We start from the raw sequence: 18,490 nt of genomic DNA on the forward strand, positions 1-18,490 counted from the left end.
CTGTGCTGGGTCTTAGTTGCGGCATGCGGGATCTTCATTGTGGTATGTAGGATCTTTAATTCTGGCATGTGGACATCTTATTTGCGGCATGCGGACTTCTTAGTTGTGGCATGCAGGCTTCTTAGTAGCAGCATGTGGGCTTCTTAGTTGCGGCACACGGGCTTCTTAGTTGCAGCATGTGAACTCTTAGTTGTGGCATACATGTGGGATCTAGTTCCCCGACAGGGACCAAACCCCTGCCCCCTGCATTGGGAGCATGGATTCTTACCCAGCGGACCACCAGGGAAGTTCCTCTAATTCCTTTACATGGAAGGTTAGGTTGTTTATTTGAGATATTTTTGTTTCTTGAGGTATACCTATATTGCTATAAACTTTCCTCTTAGAACTGCCTTTCCTACATCCTCTATAGATTTTGGAAAGTTGTGTTTCCATTTTTGTTTGTCTTGAGGTATTTTCTGTTTTTCTCTTTGATTTATTTATTGACTCATTGGTTTTTTAGTAGCATGTTTAGTCTCCACATGTATGTATTTTTCTTCTTATTGTTGAATTGTAAAGGTTTTTATGTATCTTGGGTACAAGTCTCTTATCAGATATATGACTTGAAAATATTTTCTCCCATTATGTGGATTATCTTTTCATTTTCTTAATTGTGTTCTTTGAAGCACAAAAGGCTTTAAGTTTGATGAAGTCGAATTTATCTATTTTTTCTTTTGCTTATTGTGCTTTGTGTCATATCTAAGAAACATTGCCTTATCTAAGGTCACCAATATTTACTTTTATGTTTTTTTGTAAGAGTTTTGTAGTTTTTTTAGCCCTTATGTCTAAACATGTCTGTGATCCATTTTAAGTTAATTTTTGTATATGGTGTGAGCTAGGGGGTCCAGCTTCATTCTTTTGTATGTGGATACCCAGTACTTAAGATTTTTATGTTTATCGAAAGGAGCCATGGTTTTTTAAAGGTTAAGGCACTGAATCTGTTCTAGGTAGTATGACAAACTGTCCCTTGCCAACTGTACCTAATGTCGAATGAGCATACACATAGCACTCTCCTAGGTCCCCTGAAGGGAAATAGATGCCTTTGCACCATCCTTGTCTTTAAGGAGTCCACCAACCACTTTGTGAGTAAACATGCCTACTTGAAAAGATAAACTAAGAACTGTGTATGTTGAGGGAAGCCTAAGCATAAAGGGAAGGCATCATGAAGAAAGAGGAATTACCTGAAAGGATAGGTAACCAAGGTGGAATATGTAGGGAATTCTGGAATGAAACACAACATAATGATGAAAAGTTGAAATATGGGACTAAGGAAGTGGTCAGTATCCATCTGGCTGATTGTAGTTGAGTACACATTAAGGAAGAGTAGAAAATAAGGTTGGAAAGTTAGCTTGTGATCATTTCATTAATAGTACTGAATTAGGGACTTCCCTGGTGGTGCAGTGGTTAAGAATCCATCTGGCAATGCAGGGGACACAGGTTTGATCCCTGGACCGGGAGGATCCCACATGCCATGGAGCAGCTAAGCCCGTGTGCCACAACTACTGAGCCTGCACTCTAGGGCAACTACTGAAGCCCGTGTGCCTAGAGCCTGTGCTCTGCAACAAGAGATGCCTCCGCAATGAGAAGCCCACGCACTGCAATGAAGAGTAGCCCCCGCTCGTTGCAACTAGAGAAAGCCCGTGCATAGCAATGAAGACCTAACACAGCCAAAAATAAAATAAATAAATTTTTAAAAAGTACTGAATTATAAGCTTCAAAGTTTGGACTTTACTTTCAATGCAGTGGGTTGCCATTAAAGGCTTTGTTTGGGGTAGGAGAGACGAGGGATTAAGTAGTGGAGAATAATCTGGCTGTCCTTGCAAAATGGATTGGTGGGAGAAGAGACCAGAGAGAGTGAGACCAGTATAGTCCAGGAATGAGATGGTTAAGATGAGTTGTTGGTTATACAGTTCACTTCCCACCTTTCCCCCACAAGCTACCACTATTGTTAGTCTGGCCCAACAACCTTCCCTCCTTCCCTTCTCATCTCTGAGGAAGAATTGCAGAGGCTCCAATCAAGATGGTGGAATAGAACGATGTGGAGCTCACCTTTTCCCACAAATACATAATGAATACATCTACATGTGGAACAGTTATCACAGAATACCTATTGAATTCTGGCAGAAAATCTCAGACATGCAGAAGTGCGAGGAAGATCTCCATGTAACTGGGTAGGATGAAAGAAAAAAAAAAAAGGAAGCAAGCAGGATAGGACCTGTGCCCCTGGGAGAGAGCTATGAAAGAGGAAAGGTTCTCGTGCCCTGGGAAGCCCCCGCACTGGTGGAGAGATCACCTGGGACAGAAAGGGAGCTTCAGAGGCTTGGAGGAGAGCGTAGAAGCTGGTTTGCAGCAGGAAGAACAGAGAGAGACCGGCACAGAGGATCTGTGCTGCCTTGCTGAAGTCCCCAGTCCGAGATGTGGACCTACATGTGAGGGCTGTTTGCAAAAACTCGGGCTTTAGAGGACAGACCTGGGGAGAGTACTGGGGTTAACCCTGCGGAGGCAGCCTGAAGGGCCTGGAGTGTGGTAAGGGCTGCAACCAGGATGTTGCAGGATGTATGTTGCAGGATGTATGTGGAAGAAGCCTGGCCCACCGTAGAAGTGAAGTGCCATTGTTAAGAGGCACTCGAAGAGAAGGACAGGACCTGCCATTGCAACCTCACTTTTGGCATGCTTACGGCCAGTGTGTGCCGCCATTGAAACCCCATTGTTAATGCATAAGTGAAGTGGGGGGTGGGGCTTGCCATAGCAGCCTCTTTCTCATTGCCACCTCTATGAGCTCTGGGAGCATGCAAGCACCAGCAGGTTGCCCACACGTGGAGGGGGGGGCAGAAAGCAGAGCCTTCCCCCCATAGCATGTGATCCACAGCACCGCCGCTTGCTTTGTAAACTCAGTGCCTGTGGGACATCTGAGTGGACAACGGGTGCTCCTATGGCTGGGACGGGTCTGGCCTTAGCAGCTGTGGGCTTTGTGGCTGCATGCACGTGGAGGTGGGGCCAGAGTCTGGGCTATTTCCTTAGCTCCCATGGCAGGTCCAGGTGCGCAACTGCTGTGGTCCTGGTACCTGACTTCAGTGGATTGACGCTTATGGATCTGTGCTGGTGGCTTTGTGATCACAGCGCCTGAGGGGCACCAGGGCTGATAGCCTGCATTCCCACAGTGGAGGCGGGGCCGAGGGTAGTGTGCACAACAGTGTACTTTGTGAGCTCATGCAGTGGGTGACAGGTGACATCACAGAGTGAACTCCCCGATGGACAGCTCTGATGGAGGAATACTCAGTGGCTTCTCTTCCAGTGGGAGTGCTCCAATCCTGCCTACGTCACACTGCAGCTTAGAAATGGATCTGGGGGCTTCTATGCCAACAACTAGGGAGCAGACCCTGCCCCCAGCAGGGCTGTAACAACCACAGAGCAAAGAGGAGGCCCCGTTCAACATCCAACACCTACTCTGTTCTCCACAACATCAGTCATATCCCCGTCAGTGGGATAACAGCCAGCAGACACTGAGGAAAGATGTGGCAGCCATCCATACTAAAAAACAGCCCTTGCACCAAAAATATTAAACCCACACAAGCTACACAGGGACACTTCTACATAAAAATAGCCCTCCAAGACCACAGTAGATAATTGTTTCTACTAAACTCATAGAGTAAGAGAAATATAAGTAAAATGAAGAATGAGAGGGACCACTCCCAATTAAAAGATCAAGAGAATTCCCCTGAAAGAACAAATAATGAAACAGACCTCTTCAGTCTAATAGACACCGAGTTTAAAAAGGAGATACTGAAAATACTGAAGGAATTAAGAAGGGCTATTGATAGAAATGCAGATTACTGTAAAAAGGACCAGGAACTATAAAGAGGAACCAAGACAAATTAAAAGACTTATTTGCTGAGATGAAAGCTGAGTTTAAGGCAATAAGTAGCAGATTGAATAATGTAGAAGAGCGAATAAGTGATCTGCAAGTTAGAATAATGGAAATCACCCAATCAGAACAGCAGACAGAAAGCCAAATTAAAAAAAATTGAAAGCAATATAAGAGACCGATGGGATAATATAAAGCACGCCAGTCTACACATAATAAGGATCCCAGAAGGAGAAGAAAGAGAAAAGGGAATCAAAAATGTATTTGAAGAAATTATGGCTGAAAACGCCCCAAACCTAAAGAAGGAAACGTATCCAGGTACAGGAAGCACGAAGGGTCCCAAACATGATGAACCCAAACAGACCTACACCAAGATATACTATAATTAAAGTGGCAAAAGTGAAAGATAAAGGGAGGATTCAAAAGGCAGCAAGAGGAAAACAAGGAGTTAATTACAAGGAAACCCCCATAAGGCTATCAGCTGATTTCTCTACAGAAATGTTGCAAGCCAGAAGGGAGTGGCAAGATATATTCAAAGTCCTGAAGGGAAAAATCTGCAATATAGGATACTCTACCTGGCAAGATTATCATTTAAAATAGGAGAGTTAAAGAATTTCTCAGACAAGCAAAAGCTAAAAGAATACAGCAATATTAAACCTGTTCTAAAGGAAATATTGAAAGGTCTTCTCTAAATAGAAAAGAAGCAAGAATCTATAGGAAAGAGAAAATCACAATTGGAAAGTAAATTACTTAAATAAATCAGTACACAGATTTTTTTTTTTTTGGTCAAGTTTCATGGTTTTATTAACACAAACACAATGTGCCCATGAGCAATCTATTCATTTTCTCTTTCTTTTTTTTTTTTTTTTTTTTTTTTGCGGTATGCGGGCCTCTCACTGTTGTGGCCTCTCCCGCTGCGGAGCACAGGCTCCAGATCCGCAGGCTCAGCGGCCATAGCTCACGGGCCCAGCCGCTCGGCAGCATGTGGGATCTTCCTGGACCGGGGCACAAACCGGTGTCCCCTGCATCGGCAGGCAGACTCTCAACCACTGCGCCACCTGGGAAGCCCCCTATTCATTTTCTTTGCTGCATAGCCTGGTGTTGGGATTGGTGACTGTGATAGCTAGCTGGGCTGCTCTTTCCACAATGGTTTTGTGGTTCTTGGAGGAGATGTGAGCAATCTCAGCACAGTAAGATTTGTTGCACAACAGTGGCGCTTCAAGCTCCTTGACATTGTGGACCAGGAACTTCCAGATGCTGCTGGGCAGCATCTGCTTTGTTTTCTTGTTGCTCCCATAACCAATGTTGGGCATCAAGATCTGGCCCTTGAATCTCCTGTGCATCCTGTTGTCAATGCTTCTGGATTTCTGTCAGTTCTGCTTAATTTTGACATACTGATCTGACTGGTGCTTGATGACCTTCTTGGTCCTCTTTTTGACAACCTTGGGCTTTACGAGGAGTCTGTCCAACAAATTGGACAACTTAGAACAAATGGACACATTTCTAGAAACACACAGCCTACCAAAACTGAATCAAAAATATATAGGTAATTGGAATAGACTGATCTCTAGAAGTGAAATAGAATCTGTTATAAAAAAAATTCCCTACAAACAAAAGTCCAGGACCAGATGGCTTCACAGGAGAATTCTACCAAACATACAAAGAAGAACTTATGCCGATCCTTCTCAAACTCTTCCAAAAGACTGAAGAGGAGGGAACACTCCCACTATCACCCTGATACCAAAACCAGACAAAGACACAACCAAAAAAGAAAATTACAGGCCAATGTCTCTGATGAATATAGATGCAAAAATTCTCAACAAAATACTAGCAAAATGAATCCAACAACATATAAAAAAGATCATACACCATGACCAAGTTGGATTTATCCCAGTGTCACAAGGTTGGTTCAACATATGCAAGTCAATCAGTGTGATACACCACATCAATAACAGACAAAAACCACATGTTCCTCTCATTAGATGCAGAAAAAGCATTTGATAAAATTCAACATCCATTCATGAGAAAAACTCTTATGAAAGTGGGTATAGAGGGAATATTATCTCAACATAATAAAAGCTATTTATGACAAACCCACAGCCAATACAGTACTCAACAGTGAAAAGCTGAAAGCCTTCCCGCTAAAATCTGGAACAAGACAGGATGCCCACTCTCACCACCTCTATTCAACATAGTTTTGGAAGTACTAGCCACAGCAATCAGACAAGAAAAAGAAATAAAAGATATCCATATTGGTAGGGAAGAGATAAAATTGTCATTATATGCAGATGACATGATACTATATATTGAAAACCATAAAGACTCCACACAAAAACTATCAGAACTGATAATTGCATTCAGGAAGGTAACAGGATACCAGATTAACATACAGAAATTGGTTGCATTTCTTTACACGAACAAAGAAATGTCAGAAAGGGAATGTAAAAAGAAAATCCCTTTTAAAATTGCATCAAAAAAATACTTAAGAATAAACCTGACCAAGGAGATGAAAGACTTATATGCTGAGAACTATAAAACATGAATAAAGGAAATTGAAGATGATTCAAAGAAATGGAAAGATATCCCATGCTCTTGGATTGGAAGAATTAATATTGTTAAGATGGCCATACTGCTCAAAGCAATCTACAGATTTAATGCGATCCCTATCAAATTGCCCATGATATTTTTCACAGAACTAGAACAAATAAGCCTAAAGTTTATATGGAACCATAAAAGACCCAGAATTGCCAAAGCAATCCTGAGGAAAAAGAACAAAGCAGGAGACATAACTCTCCCAGACTTCAGACAATACTACAAAACTACAGTAATCAAAACAGCATGGTATTGGCACAAAAACAGACATATGGATCAGTGGAACAGAATAGAAGGCCCTAAAATAAACCCACACACCTGTGGTTGATTAATCTTTGACATAGGAGGCAAGAATACACAATGGGAAAAAGGCAGTCTCTTCAGCAAGTGGTGCTGGCAGTTGGACAGCCACATGTAGATCCATGAAGTTAGAACACACCCTCACACCATACACAAAAATAAATTCAAAATGGCCTAAAGACTTAAATATAAGACATGACACCATAAAACTCTTAGAAGAGAACATAGGAATAACATTCTCAGACATAAATCGTAGCAATGTTTTCTTAGGTCAGTCTCCCAAGGCAGTAGAAATAAAAGCAAAAATAAACCAATGGGACCTAATCACACTTAAAAGCTTTGAGAAAATATTTGCAAATGATGCCACCGACAAGGGCTTAATTTCCAAAATATACAAATGGCTCATACAACTCAATAACAAAAAAACAACCCAATCAAAATATGGGCAGAAGACCTAAATAGACATTTCTCCAAAGAAGACATACAGATGGCCAATAAACACATGAAAAGATGTTTATCATCATTAATTATTAGAGAAATGCAAATCAAAACTACAGTGAGGTGCAACCTCACATCAGTCAGAATGGCCATCATTAAAAAGTCTATAAGAAACAAATGCTGGAGAGGGTGTGGAGAAAAGCGAACCCTCCTGTGCTGTTGGTAGGAATGTAAATTGCTGCAGCCACTGTGGAAAACAGTATGTAAGTTCCTCAAAAAACTAAAAATAGAGTTGCCATGTGATCCAGCAATCCCACTTCTGGGCATATATCCAGAAACAATTGTAATTCAAAAAGATACATGCACCCTTATATTCATAGCAGTACTATTAACAATAGCCAAGACATGGAGACAACCTAGATGTCCCTCAACAGATGAATGGATAAAGGTGTGGTACATATATGCAACAGAATGCTACTCAGCCATAAAAAAGAATGAAATAATGCCATTTGCAGCAGTATGGATGGACCTAGAGAAAGAGAAAGGCAAATATGATGATATCACGTATATGTGGAATCTAAAATATGACACAAATGAACTTATCTACGAAACAGAAACAGACTCACAGACATAGAGAACAGGCTTGTGTTTGCCAAGGGGGGGTAGGGGAGGGATGGGTTGGGAGTTTGTAATTAGCAGATGCAAACTATTATATATAGAATGGATAAACAACAAGGTTCTACTGTATAGCAGAGGGAAGTATAGTCAATATTCTGTAATAAACCATAATGGAAAAGAATATGAAAAAGAATATATATGTATATATACATATATATGTATAACTGAATCACTTTCTGTATAGCAGAAATTAACACAACATTGTAAATATAATATACTTCAATTTAAAAAAATTGCCTCTTTACCCAAGTCCTCTCTGTCCCCTCCAAGCACCCCAGTATCTTGCATGTTCATATTACAGAAATGTTAGATCTTGATGGAACCTCTGAAATGACCCCCTTGTTTTACAATGAAGAAAGTGCAAACACATGAGGTTAAGCAGTTTATTCACATGGCTGAATTAGGAACAGTAATACTGATTATATAAGTGTGATCTCACAGCTTTAAATATTAAAAAAAAAAGGTGGGAATACTTGAATTGACATACAAACATCGAGGTTTCATTAATGACTGGTTCAGGCTTGGACATTATGATTTCATGCCCATTGTTTTTAAAAACTGGCTTCATTTTTGTTTGCTATAGCAAGCTAATTAAATGTAATTTAAAAATCTGCTTCCTTTCAGGTCAAGTGAAAAGTGCCAAATCTGTATTCTAAGCCATGGTCAGAAAAGAAGTCTTATAAAAGGCCGCATCTTCTTCTATATCTATAAAGGCAAACCTATTCATGCCGACTGAAGTTAAATAGATGTGGGGTTTTATAAAAATGTTTAAGTATGAAATTAAATCTCCCTCGTTTTGTTTTACCCCATTCAGCATGCTTATGTCCAGACTCTCTGGCCTTGCCTCTGCCTCTGCAAGTCAGTTTCATGTGAGTTCCACGTACTCCTTCCAGAAAGCACTTGGCTGTGAGTCACTCACAAAGACCATATGGAAGCTTTAAAAGCTACTTAGAGAATCTAACAGTTTTCTGTGTAACTGAGGCAGGAAATTTCTGTTCAAGTGAGGAATTCTATTAAAAAAAAAAAAAAAGACATGTTGGCCATTTCCAGAAGAAAAATTTGTTCTCCCTCTCTCAAAAGGGAAGCTATGGGATGACATTCTGGAGCAAGGAAATATTAAGGATGGTTTGGATCAGGGTCCTCTGCTTATACAGCTATTACTTTTTTATGTCCAAATTAAAATTCACCTTTAAGGTGGGATATAGTCTCTTAGTAAATCTTCCTGTTTATCTTTAACACCCTTGTCTTTAAATTAATAAATACAAATCTGTTTAGTTTTATATTTAGATTTCCCCTACTCAGTAGGTTTAGCAATATAGTTATTATATCTGTACTACATGCCATTTTCCTTTTGTTTTATATTACCTACATTTTAGATATCGTTGGTTTCATATTAGTGATTTGGAATGTCCTTTTATCTACTTTGTCTAAGAGTCCCTGAACCTTCTACTACTCTGTGACTTTCCGGAAAAGTTTTATAGAAAGAAAATTATTCTCTTCTTTGTCCCATCCTGAAAGCTAGTTTTTCGTTGTTGAGGGGAAGGAAAAGAAATGAGCAATTCAGTAATTCCTTGTCAGTTGGCATTTTCTCAACCATGATTTTGAGGTAACACTGTCTCACAAATTTAAAAGTTTTGAGATTTTTTTTTTATGTATGAGCAATTCAGTTTCAGTTGCCTTAAGCAGAAGAAAAGGGCAATGACTCTCACTCCCCTCTCTGGTAGATCCAGTGGGTGTTTATGGAGTAGTGCAAAGAAGACCTTTGTTTGCTCCGTTCTCTTAATATTGTAGATTGTGAGAAGTCTATTATCTTTAAGCACCGCAATAATTTGGGAAAAGGCCAGGTGCCGTTTTTGTTATTTCTACTCTAATTCTACATTTTCTGAACCTTGATCTTGAATATGACAATATTCAATTATATTGTCAATTATACCTCAATAAAGCTGAAAAAAAGTCAATCCTGACCCTTGGCGAGGCAATCTGTAATTCTCCATTCCATGACCTCTATCCCCAGTGTTAGGAGGAATTAATCCCTCCTTCTTTGGGGCACCCATAGCATTAATAGCTTCATACTGTATTCTATTTAATTGTTCACATGTGAACTATTGAGCTTTTTGAGGGTAGGGGCTTTGTCTTGTTTTTCTTCATTCCTAAAGAACCTGTAACATAGTAAGTTAGTAAATAATAGTTGAATGAATTCTCTTTCGGTGCCACGTTTTTCATAGAACTCAGTAGTCTTCATTCATCTATAAAGCTTGTTCGCCTTAATAGAAATGAATCCTGAATCCTTTTCTCCATATTTTGCTAGTGTCAGTGCCCTATTTCCACTCCTGCTCCTCCAGAAGACAAGCCACACACACACGTCGAGCATTATGACTGTATATCTAGTTTCTTCTCTAATTGTCTATTTTTAAACTTTCTTCTTGAATGCCACATTACTTTTTAGGCATATGAACCTGGTGATTACCAAGGAATTCCTGGATCTCATTTCAAAGATTTCATTGTTGTGACAGTCTGAATATACATTTATATCTGTAGATCTGTTACTTTAGTATGTTTTGAGAGATACGATATGTCTTGTGACCTATTGTTGCATTGAATTATAAGTATATTCACAGGAGTGTGAAAGGTCCTTATATTTTGAGTTTTAGCTATTACTCGAGTAGCTGCATGACTTTTTCCACACACCCACAGAATAATTAATTACTATTTCAAGGTGCATACTAGTAAATTAAAAATCACATTATTTGAGAGGTAGTAAAGCAAAGGCTACATTAAGTGTTCTGATAACTTCTAGATAGTGGTTCCTTAGGCTTTTGTATTTTTTTTCATTGATTAGAAAACTGTAAAAAAATAAAAAAGGGAGGAGATTGGTATGACATCATTAAGAAAACAGCTATTATCTGTTATTGCTATCATTTAAGAGAAGAAAAGACATATTAACACCAAAAAAGGGGAAGATATGATTTCAGTGTAAGGCTCTGCTCTTTAAGTTGAATAAATTAAGTTTTATTATAGACTTTTATGTTTTCATTTTGCTATATGTGACGGAATTTTGTTATGAATCACAACTGGCATATGGTCTACCCTTTGAGAACTGCTCTAGACTGAGCTAAAGCAGTCAGACTGCTACTTAGGCTACCATGATGCCCCAAATTATAAAGGGCTGATAATCCATCCCAATGTTGCATCTAATTTGTGATAGATTGTATTTTCCAAGATGGTCGCATCTCCCATCCCACGGTCATGACATTCCTGACATAGGGAGGTGGGTCTCTGTTCTCTCATCATGAACCTGGGCAGGCCTGTGATTACAGTAGAAGTAATACTATGTGATTTCCATAGATCATAAAAGATAAAAGGTGATACAGTTTCTACCTAGTTCTCTTGAGATGCTGGCTTGGAGAGACCCATATGGACAGGCACTGAGGCCCTGGCTGAGCTCCAGCCAGCAGTCATCAGTGATACAGGTGAGTCATCTTGGAAGTGGATCCTCCAGTGGAGCCACCACAGCCAATGCTGTATGGAGCAGAGACAAGCCTCTGTTGAACCCTGCCAAAATTGTTGATCTCAGCCAAATAAATGATTGTTGTTCTAAACTACTAAGGTTTGTGTCTGTTTGTTATGCAGCAATGTATAGCATAAAAATTTTGGAACCAGGAAGTGAGAAATTGACATAACAAACCCTAAAATGTGGCGTTGCCATTTTGGGACTGGGTAGTAGGCAGATGCTGGAAGGGGCCAGAGGGGAGTGTTAGTGAAAGCCTGCAGAGCCTTAGATTATTAGCAGAATCTTTAAGGCTGTCTAGGAGGCTATTAGTGGGAATTTACAGGAAAGAGAGGAAAATATCATTAGAAGCTGGAGAAAAGGGGCCCTTGTTATGTGATGGTGGTAAGTTTGGCCACACTTTTGTCTAAGTAATGAGCTCAGTGATCCTGCTAAGGACTTTTCCAGTGTTCAGCTGCCACCTGGATTCTCCTACTAAAATATGAGAGGAGAGAGATGAGCTGAAAAGGAACAGTTCAGTTTTCAAATAGCATTTAAAAGAAATATAAAGGATTCAGTACTTGCTAGGTTTGAAAATAAAATTAGTTCTCATTTCTAGCCTTTCTAGATGGCAGAAAATTCTCAAACTAAGAAACGGCTTCTGAGAAAAGGTAAAATCTCAGGCAGGATTGTGAGGTCATTTTTTAAGACCTCAGAGATATCCAGGTGGTGTGTCATGGAAACTTTCAGACTCAGAAAAGCTTTTCTCAGTCTCAGACTTGAGGTGTGCTTTCTCAGTGCAGCTGGGAAGGTGGCCTCTAGCTGTTCTAGGCAGTCATCACCACAACTAAACTCAAATGGAAAGAGAGCAGCTCTCTCCCAATAATGGTATATATATCAAGGCATCATCTGATTGGTCTTGTCTGAGTCCCATGCTCTGAACCAATCACAGTGTTAGGGGGTTGGGGAACTATGACTAATCAACCTGTCATGTGCCTGTCTTAGACAGTATAGTCCATCGTCAAAAGATGGAGTTTGGGGGAAACACACTGGAAAGCCTCTCACCTCTCAACATTCAAAGCCACCAACGTCTGTTCAACTGGCTCTACCAAAAATAGTGAAATATACATTTATTATTGCTTTCTTTTTTGCTCTATGGGAAATACTGTTATGTAGAGAAATGTGGTCATCTCTGTGTATTTTAGTTATGTGCTATCTGTAGCTCTCAGAACTATATGTAATCTAGAGCCGACTCTATGAATTTTGTTCAAGTTTTCTTGAGGTATGAGTATTTTTCCAAAAGCCATGGAGAATCTGACTTTGGAAATGTGAAACTGTATGAGTCTTACCTGGAGGGTCTAGGTGACCCAGGTGAGCCTGAGAGGACAGCAGTGGGATAGGAACTAGATAAAACTGGAAGGACATGACTCAAAGTGACCTGAGGAGGAGAGAAATCAAGGTGACAAACAATGTAGATAAGGTTAAGATGAAAATGGGAGAAAAGTTAGTGAACTTGGTAACCAGAAGAGTTCAGTAAGGGCAGGATGGGAATGAGTAAAGAATGGGTCTCTCAGGAGACAGCCTGAGAATAAGACATTTTTTTTTCAACATGGTCCTTGGGATTTATGGTAGGCGTGGACCCAGTGGCTTAAAGGAACCATACCAGATGACAGCAACAAAACGCTGTCAAGCATCTATTTTAGGGGAATGGCATGTGAGTGCCAGTGGTGGTTGCTGCAGTCAGAGGGAGACATAGAGCTGTTGACTGATACTACTTAGTCTCAAGTAGGAATTGGGACTTTCGTTTGTTCACGTTTCCTTGATATAGTGATGGAGAAGATCGACGACAGAGTTAGTAATCTCACTGCTGTGGTATTATCCTTGGTGCCCAGGGGAAGAGGATTTGATTAGTGTGGCACAGGGATGAGAGGATAGAATTTCATTGTCACAAAATAACTTCCTTGAAAGTAAACTACAAATTAATAGCTTGTTCATTTGTTTAAATTTATGCTGTATTTGTTTTTAATGATTAGATTTGAGGTAAAGATATCATGTTAGGCATCACAGAATTTGGGATGCATTTGTCCTGTGAAGAATGGGTGATATTGTTTCTTCAAGGACCAAAACCCAATGACAAATAGGAGTTAAGGAGGAAAAGGCGAAACTCCACTGAGAAGAAAAGAGAGATGGAAAAAGAGAAAACAGAAAATGATGAATGAAAAAGTCAGAGGGGAGACAAAGCAGTGTTGAAAAGGGTTAGGGTTGAAGAAAGAAAAACAGTATATATTAAGAAACCGTATAGGAGGAGGTTCCGTCTGCATGGTCCATGACCATTTCAGCCATTACATCAGGCAGAGAAAATCAGTTAAAACAGTTGTATATATAGACACAGCTTGAGCATTAAGAAATGCAAATTTCCCTGGAACTGGGATCACTTAGCCTCTTCTGGATTGGGGGTGGGGATAATGTGTGTAACCAATCAGAATGAAAGTAAGTTGGCAAGAAACCAATAGGAATTAGGCATGAAAATGGCTTTCATGTGAAATCAGTTGGCAGTACTGTCTGTGGCAAACAGACACAGAGCTGAGCATTTTTTATGATTTTCGAGTGCCTTCATCTTGATTTCAACTCTGAACCTGCTTAGCTTTGGCAGAAGGTATTGCTGGTCTTAACAGTTTAGAGAACTTGATTTGAGAGTGATGCTGTAATGATGAGTGGGCTGTGAAGGTGGCAAGGATGTGAAGTGCTACTTGAGGGACAGGTTTGAAGATACAACGTTTTGAATCCCATCTCTGGCCCACCCTCTGCTTCACACCAAAATCATTGTGGCTTGCAGACCAAACAAATGCAAAATAAATATCCAAAGATGAGCTCCACAAGTAATGGGGATACTTCAGGAGCCTCCAGGAATTTTAGGTTAACTCTAGCTGCAAGGAAAAGAAAAAGGGAATGAGCTCTTCTCAGGACCCCACATAGATTTGTGCAAGCTATGTCCTCCACAAAGGGGCAGCTGTGATGGGGGTGGGTATTGGGGCTGAAGTCCAGCCTGTTATTCATGTGCCAAGCCATGTGCCCTGTTGTTAGCAAGGGAGACTTTTCCTAATTCACTCAAAGCTACCATATGAGCAAACCTCAACTTTTGTCTCTTCCTTTGTTTTGAGGTTAGTTCACATCCTTCCCCATCCCCGACCTTAACTGACGTGACTCGGCTTTGACCTTGTTTCTCATTTGCCATTTTGGATTTGGAGGGGCCTGAGAGAAGAAAAAAGGGACAGGGGATGGCAGTAGTAAAATAAAATTCTAGAATGATTTGTACCCGTGGAGAAAGAGTTCCCCCTCAAAGAGTTCAGTTCATCACATATTTATGGAGAGCCTGTTGTGTGCCGCATACTGTGTGCACAGCCTTAAGGAAAATCAGTAGTCAGCCCTGACCCTCAAGAAACTCACTGTCCAGTGGGGAAGGCAAAATCGTACAATACATGGTATGTGCAAAAATCAATACAATCCCTCCCCCATACACACGGAGCAGTATGAGGAAGAAACACTAACACTGCTGTTAATGTTCTTAGAGCAAAGGTGGAACAGGCAGTATTAACATGTACCTTGTGGCAAGAAGAAATGTGCTTATATCTGACTATGGTATAATCTTAGGTAGAAAGAATGTGGATGGCTTGGGTCCTGGCAAGTCTCATTTTCTTCTTTTTTGTGTATCATAACGGATTAGTCTGTACTAGTGAAAATGTCAACAGTAACTCTCATCCAGGTTCATCAGTTGGGACTGAAAAAGCAATGGCAAAAGCAAACGTGTCCTTCTGGGTGCAAAAAGAAGGTAACCAGACTGATTTACTCTGTGGACGGTCAGCTGACTACATGCCAACAAAGGAGCATTTCCCAATTCTTGTATGTTCCACTGTTGTTTTGGGAGGTAGGTGGTTGGTTTCTTTGTTTTTTTTTGGGTACGCAGGCCTGTCACTGCTGTGGCCTCTCCCGCTGCGGAGCACAGGCTCCAGACGCGCAGGCTCAGCGGCCATGGCTCACGGGCCCAGCCGCTCCGCGGCGTGTGGGATCCTCCCAGACCAGGGCACGAACCCGTGTGCCCTGCATCGGCAGGCGGACTCTCAACCACTGCGCCACCAGGGAAGCCCCAAGGTGGTTGTTTTTATACCTCATCTCTCCTCTGCCCTCTGAACCTTTCCTAGTGCAGAATGTAATCACAACAATAACAAAAGAAAGGGGCCAGTGAAATTATAAGATGTTACTGAATGCTATTAGTCTTGTTTCATTTATTTGTAAGTATCACCTATACTGTGCTCCTTCATTCAGTGACATTTGCTGAGCACAGCAGTGTGGAGAATAAGATAGTCCTTAAGCTCAAGGAGCCCTCTCGTGGGGGAGACAGGCAGACAGATAATTACAATGCATTGTCATTAGTATAACTATAAAGGTATGGTCCAGAATCTCTGGTAACAAGGGAGAGGGAGAGCCTCACACTGCTTGGCTGCCTGATGGCCTGCCAGGCCTAACGTGCCCAAAATATCTGGGATGAGGGGAGGGCAAATGGGGCAAATAGAACTCAGATATATGGATTACAACTTGCTTAGTTAACATCATCAATTTTGTCCATTCTAGTATAGCTTTTATGTGATTTTTCTTTAGGGAAGATGCACCACCCACCCACCCCGTAGTGGGGAATTAGGAAAAGCTTCACCTGTAAGGACTCTTAAACAATGGTTAAGAATTCAATAGGTATGGTGAATGATACTCATGCAGATAAAATAACGTATTAAAAAACACAGATGCGTTATTCCATAATTCAATGCTAGCGATTAGAGAAAATTTTCTAGTCCCCTTAAAAATTTTTTTATTTGGGAAAAATGTCAGCTGCTTTAAAATCCTTTCTGGAACTAGGAAGACTATAAAGAAACAAACAACGAAGCAAATACACATGAAGAACTTCAATTTTACTCATTTCAGGGAACGAAATTGCTTTCTCTGGGGTCTTTAAAACACTCATTAGTGACCTTGGTCCCTTTTGGTACTAGAAGGTGCTGTTGACCATGTATTTCGCTAGCTTTGGATCCTTTATGATTACATAGAGACAACTGCTCCAGCAGTAAAGGGTATTGCAGAAATAGTTTGAGAAACATTTCTTTGGCTAGCCTTATGCATAAGAAGTGTTCAAAAAATATTTACTGATTTGTCATGACCTCTGGCTGGAAGGAAGGAAATGCAGACTCTGAGATGCCAATGAGTCTTGCCTTTAGGCATAAATTAATTGGATTATAGTCGATATATTGCCTCAGGAGGTGATGAGCTGAATAATCTTAGAGTAGGGAGTTTTAAGGCAAGAAAATGCATATAAATAGGATAGCTAGTGTCTTTTCACACTTGCTGGTGAAGGCAGTTTTCCCTATGGTTAGATCTCAGTTAAAAGTATTTCTGGTTTTTAAGAAAACTATAGAATATATGTTACTGTAGCTTAGGAGTAGTAATGATTAATATAAGGCATACTTTATAGGTATGAAATTTGGTTTTTCATAATTTCTCATCATCAGATCCATAGGCAAGATACCCATACAGTGATCCTAACGTGCCACTGGGTGGGCAAATGGGAGGTTGTTGGAACTTCATTATGTGTGTCTTATACTAAGAGACAGCTGTCAGTTGTTTATTCATGATGATATGACATTCAGAGGAAGTTTAAAGTCAAATACCTAGAGAGAGGTAATATTAAATTGTTTTTAAACCATACCTTATGTCCAAATAACACATACATGTATTTTTTTTTTTTTAGGACTTCTGAGGGCATTTTTAAAGAATTCTGAAGTCCTTGTCTTGACGATTCTTTCTCTTGTTGGATTTTTGATAGGACAGCTGGCCTACAATTTTGTTGAGGTGACGTACATACGAAAACTTAGAGAATAGCATAAAGAACAAAGACCAAAAACAAGGTCAACTCCCATCCCCATCCCTGAATGAGTGGAATTATTATTTCTTTTATGTGACAAGCTACTGAGAAAAATTTATCTGGTGTTAAATTTTTGAAAATGAAAAACCATCCAAGAAAGGAAACAAATTAGAGAGACTTAAAGCAGTAATTTGGAAGTGAGTAAAATGTGATTGCATTCTTGGGTTCTTCGTCACCTGCCTTTGGTCCTTACTCTTGTTTCCTTCCCCTGTACATACGCTGGACTCTCTCCTGCTATTGTCTTCAGCACCCTCGGAGGGTGTAGTTACAAAAGGCAACAGTTACTGTCATGAGGAAGCAAGGTTACTATTTTCTAACTGCCAGATTAAATGCAAAGCGTGCATCATAGGAAACATAATATAGATCCAAGAAAAACTTCATTAATTTAATTTATTGACATGATTTCAAATGTATAGCTGTGTGATCAACAACAATTTGCACTCATTCTTTTATTTAAAAAGAAGTGGAGACAATGCTTGTACCTATTTAGGATTGTAAAAGCCTCTTGTTATTCTTCTGAAACACCACACAACTAACATCTTTTTAGTGTTAACTATGTGCCAGGCTCCCTTTTAAGTTCTTTGTTTTCTTTTTAGTAAATTTATTAACTTATTATTAACTCTTGAGTTAATTCATTCATCCTCACAGCAACCCAATGGAAGTAGGTACTCTGTTCCCATTCTACTGATGAGAAAACTGAGGCACAGAGATGTTAAGCAATGAAGATTAAACTGTTAATTGGGCCAAAGACTTTTTAGGAGGGAATATTTATAGCACTTCAGTCATTGTTGTTGTTAGTGTTTTCCATTCATCTGTGTATAACCTTCATGATTTATGTCCTATATACACGATCTGTACTATTATCTAGGTATTATTTTTCTCTCCTTGACTCACTGAAAGATTTTAAAATCCTAAGCAAATATCTGTGAAATCACAAGTATCCATGCACAGTTCTTTTTTTCCTCTTATGCAAATTAAGATAATTATCTAACAGTCAAATAAAAAGTACCTATCTGTGAACCACCTAAAATCACCTCAGGGATCACCGATGGTGAAGTACGACTTTTGAAAATACTGATTACTTACCACAAGCAATGTTTGTGTAGCCTAAACTCACACACATTTC

General features: G+C 40.0%; 1 protein-coding gene and 1 pseudogene across 3 annotated transcripts in view; one reads left to right on the forward strand and one right to left on the reverse strand.

The window, feature by feature from the left end:
- ANKRD45 (ankyrin repeat domain 45) overlaps positions 1–17,482 on the forward strand; it is a 53,777-nt gene extending 36,295 nt beyond the window's left edge. Inside the window, exons 5-7 of one of the 2 annotated variants that reach the window (XM_082834658.1) lie at positions 12,402–12,513; positions 15,160–15,321; positions 17,191–17,482. In XM_082834658.1, the coding sequence (XP_082690784.1) occupies positions 12,402–12,513; positions 15,160–15,321; positions 17,191–17,199 (283 nt within the window). In that variant the 3' untranslated portion in view covers positions 17,200–17,482. Of the gene's footprint in view, positions 1–8,533; positions 9,789–12,401; positions 12,514–15,159; positions 15,322–17,190 lie in introns of those variants that run through there. The other variant, XM_082834659.1, reaches the window with a different exon arrangement.
- Positions 4,972–8,438, reverse strand: LOC309958032 (large ribosomal subunit protein eL32-like; annotated as a pseudogene). Its single transcript has 2 exons — positions 8,401–8,438; positions 4,972–5,362 (listed from the first exon to the last, which is right to left on the reverse strand). The product of its transcript is annotated as a large ribosomal subunit protein eL32-like (transcript).
- Positions 17,483–18,490: the final 1,008 nt, after the last annotated feature.

The sequence above is a fragment of the Leucopleurus acutus genome, assembly GCF_964270905.1.
Source record: "Leucopleurus acutus genome assembly, chromosome: 2".
Lineage (NCBI taxonomy): Eukaryota > Metazoa > Chordata > Mammalia > Artiodactyla > Delphinidae > Leucopleurus > Leucopleurus acutus.